At 46.4% G+C, this 4,504-nt stretch overlaps 1 protein-coding gene across 1 annotated transcript; it reads left to right on the top strand.

Moving 5' to 3' along the window:
* Nucleotides 1-733: 733 nt before the first annotated feature.
* Nucleotides 734-2,420, top strand: LOC306733915 (homeobox protein HMX3-like; the record flags this gene model as incomplete). Its single annotated transcript, XM_079215226.1, has 3 exons — nt 734-971; nt 1,453-1,605; nt 2,023-2,420. The coding sequence occupies 3 exons, from the start codon at nt 734-736 to the stop codon at nt 2,418-2,420; spliced, it is 789 nt and encodes a 262-aa protein (XP_079071352.1).
* Nucleotides 2,421-4,504: the final 2,084 nt, after the last annotated feature.

Genomic DNA, 4,504 nt, shown 5'->3' with positions numbered 1-4,504 from the left:
TTATTTTCATGGTATTTTTTTATTCCCACTTTTTTCTGCTCATCTTTGTCAATTGATCAAATAAATGATTGGCGTGTTTTTTTTTTTTTACTGATGTTGTTTTCAGAATTAGTTTGAGTTGATTACGAGTGAAAAACAACCTTTCTTGGTAATGAAAAGTCAAAGAAGCTTCCATGACCAAAAAAACAACACTTTTACCAGTGAATAAAGCTAATATTAATTATTAACCAATCACGTGCCGCTTTATGAAACAAATGGCGCTAGAAATAAAAGCACAGATTGAGAGAAAAAGAGCTTTACAGAGTGTAGAGCGGACCAACGTGTGCATGGTGAGATGTAACCAATAGGCGGTACTGTGCCATTCTTCACGAAGCTTTCTCCATCTCCAGCCCCGAGGACAGCGCTGCATCTCTGCTTTGGTTTGCTCCCTAATTGACCTAAATACTGGATCTACGATCCCTCAAGGCAGACCATCACGCAGCTCACACGAGGAGCCTCCGAAGAGCGAGACAGTCTCGTGTTTGGTTGTTTTCTGGAGTCATTTCCTCGTCTTCTTTCGAGACGAAATTCCCGTCTGGATCTCCTACAGCAGAGCTGTCGCTGCTCCGCGCGCTGCTCCGGGATGGTTCACGCGGAGCAGAGGACACTCTGGAACCAAGACGCATTCCTGCTGGTGATTTGGTGTTTTTTAAAAAAAAGGTGAACGCTACTTTTACAGACAGACGAAGTAAACATGCTGGATGATAAACCGCCGAGATCGAAGCTGGGTCCACCGTCTTTTTACATCGAGAATCTGCTGCGGACCGCGTACAGAGGGGCTTCGTACGAGGAGCGCGCGGACACCCCGAGCTCCAAAGTTACCGTGCAGAGCCCGGTGGTCTGTCCGGGACCGGAAACTACACGTCTGAACGGCGGTGAAGTGCTGCACCGGAGCGGGACATCACCGGACACAGTGCGCGGCACGTCGAGGAGTGAGTGCACCTGTCGTTATACACGCTCTGTCCCCATCTGGTCATGCAGAGCACGGGGATACACGTGTTGTGAAAAGTACTGCTGTTCATTTGAAATAATCTGCTTTTACAGGGTTGAGTCGGGATTACAAACTGTAGTTTCAACAATTATTTTACCCCTCCAAAAACCAGTAAACACGTTGCAATATAGCAATACTCATATTCTGCGTTTCTCTGTCCCTTCCTCCGCGTAAAACACCCAAACTCTCCAGTTATCAGACTGCGTTTGGCACCAACATAACAATGTCATCATTCTGGTGCTCCCAAAAGGACCAGCAGCGGAGATCTGACGCTCAGTTATAATCTAGGAGAGGAGCATGCAGCAAAGAATGCGCACATTTTGGTGCAAAACGGGAAAGACGTCTGATAATGTTTCGCTATATTGGACGTGAGCGAAATGAACCCTGATCAGTGATGTATTGACCTCCCCCACCTTCTTCAGGTCCACCGTACAAAGATGGGCAAACGGACCCTGCGCCAACGGGGGACCGGGATTCCCCTACAGGGCGGGCGGAGCCGGCACAGCCGGAGGAGGACGACAGTTTGACGGATGACCGAGAGGAGGACGCGCGCTCCTCCTACAGCTGCGATACAGGTGAGGCCAACGTGCACCGGCTGCGTCCTACGCCTTCGAGAGGGCACCGCGCATGCGCAAGGCCACCTGAAACGCTTCCTCTGGCATAATAGTTGTTTGTCACATCCAACGTGGTATATGTAGTTGTTGGGGTTATTTACTTGACAGACGGCATCAGCAGCCAATGTCCACATATGTGTTATAGATCACGTTGCATAGTGTAGCTAAGAGTTCCTGGAGTTGTGTGTCATATTAGTCAATGAGTACCTTGATTTTTCATCCATCTGATTCCCTGGATTGGCCCACAAAAAGATGTTATCAACACTATATGTCTTAATGGTCTTTCCAGAAACTCTAACCTTTATCCCAGGATAGGCTTACTAATGGAGTTGTATCCTGTTCCATTTACTTTCATTTCTCCTTGCCTCCTCCTCTCAGTTGACACGAGAGTGGCGCGGAAGAAGAAGACCCGCACGGTGTTCAGCCGGAGTCAGGTGTTCCAGCTGGAGTCCACCTTCGAGCTGAAGCGCTACCTGAGCAGCTCGGAGCGCGCCGGGCTGGCCGCCTCGCTGCAGATCACCGAGACGCAGGTGAAGATCTGGTTCCAGAACCGCAGGAACAAGTGGAAGAGGCAGATCTCGGCGGACATGGAGGCCAGCAGCGCCGGCGTCACTTTCGCCGCTCAGAGGGTCGTCAGAGTTCCCGCGTTGTATCGCGAGAACATCACCGCGCTGCCATCGGCGTTAGGCTTCTCCAACGCCATCAACTATCCATTGACTTCCCACTTCACCCACCCGGTGTCGTTCATAACGCCACAGATGACTGGACTGGTGTGACTTTCAGGGTGGAGGAGACTTGTTACTCTTTTGACACAAATGAATCAAATAAAGATGCTGCAAAAGTTCACATAGTTCAGTTTCAGGTCCTGATAATAAAGTCAATTCATCCTGTGTTTAAGTTTTCAAGAAGATCTTTGAATGGCTGCTTCAACCCTTAAAACAAGACACCCTCTCTCTCCTCCCCGATGTTGTTTTACAATTTGTGATTTTGAGATTCAGTGCAAGATGTAGAAACTATGTTTGCGGCCTTTGGAGCCGTCCTCAGTCCTAACCGAAGGATATTTCACACCGGTTTCACGTACAGCTCTATTGTGCGACGCTTTTTCACAGACATTGTATGGAGGACTTACACATGGGGTCAAATGAGGGTCAATAAGACTGGTGAAACAAACACATGGCATACTGTATATCAGTCCTTGTAAACAACGTAAGATTGGGTGCAAACTAATTGTGAATGTAATATTATTGTAATATGAATAAGTGTGGGAAATATATCAATGCTCAACACCAAGAAAACAGATGTTTGTGAACATTGGAGTACAGATTGGAAGCAGGAAACCAAAAAATGTGTGTGTGTGTGTGTGTGTGTGTGTGTGTGTGTGTGTGTGTGTGTGTGTGTGTGTGTGTGTGTGTGTGTGTGTGTGTGTGTGTGTGTGTGTTACAAGTCAGGCCCCAAATTTCCATTTTCAATTTCTTCTGTCTGCTTTCAATCTGCATTCTGAGCACATGTTTACAAAGGAAGATACAAGCAGCTCTGAATCGTGTTTTTTTGTTACCCCTTATGATCCCATACACAGAACTTGGAACACTATGCACACAAAATGGATCATTTATGAAAAAGGTGTTTTTGACTTTCAGCTGTGAGCACGTAGCAATATTCTTTGATACTGCTTTTGTTTATTTAAGAATATTTGAATACAGACTTTTGTACACTGCTATGTTCACATGTTAATAAAATGTATGCACAAATTGTTTGGTGGGCTTTTACTAGCAGGGCAACATTAGATTTGTTTTCCGTCCTTGGTAGCAAAGTGGCCTATTTCTGCCAGTAAAAGAAAGATAATTATGAAATAAAAAGTCATAATTATGAGATAAAAAGTCGAAATGATGAGATAAGAAAGTCGAAATTTGACTTTCTATTTTATAATTTTTACTTTTTATCTCATAATTTCGACTTTCTATCTCATAAGTATGACTTTTTTTCTCATAATCATGACTTTCTATTTCATAATTTCGACTTATATCTCACAATTATGACTTTTTATCTAATAATGACTTTTTATCTTGTATTTGTTTCTTCTTTTACTGACTTCTGGGCTTCCATAGAAGACATTTAGCCTGTACGGTAAAATAGGGGATACCATCAAAGAGATCACCATCAAGTTTAGGCTGCACACATCAGCATATAGAACAGTCACGAGCGCACCATCAGAGAAGTTTACTCCATGAAGTGAAACGAAGTACTTCTATTTCACGTCATATAGTTCTCATGACCCCAAAGAGGTCAAGCTGTGGTATGAACAAAAAAAGTTGGATATCAAGCAAATATATATTTTTTTTAAAGTGGAAGACTCCAACTCTTAATCAATCAAAGGGAGCGGAACAGAACTCTGCAAACATCTCGAGTTTGCTCAGTCTGCTGCGTGGAGCCAGCGGGCAGCGGTCTCGATGACAGGAAAGTGTTTTTTTTAAGCTGCAATATGGCAGCCAGACGTAAGATCTGCATCCCGCCCTCATCTGCCCCGCGACTCGCCCAATCAAAAGCCGCCAAACCGCAGTCTTCCGGGTCGGCGAGGAGCGTCGCACCTCGCGCTCCTCTGCGCGCGGCTAGTCGCAGCCGCGGAGCAATGGTGCTCGGAGCGTCCGGAGACGTCGCTGTGTCGGGATTCTCGGAGGAGCAGATGCAATGCCGGGGAGCATGAGCAAAGAGGATGCCCCGAGCCGGAGCGCTTCTTTGACGTTCACCATCGACAACATCCTCAACCTGAAGCAGCGGGGCAGCGGGGACTTGGACGGGGCAAAGCAGCAGCGGGACGGTGGATGTAAGGGGGATGTGCACGCGCGGTATGGTGAGGCGTGGG

This window comes from Taurulus bubalis, assembly GCF_910589615.1.
Source record: "Taurulus bubalis genome assembly, chromosome: 3".
NCBI lineage: Eukaryota > Metazoa > Chordata > Actinopteri > Perciformes > Cottidae > Taurulus > Taurulus bubalis.
This window is presented reverse-complemented; position numbering and strand designations above follow the sequence as displayed.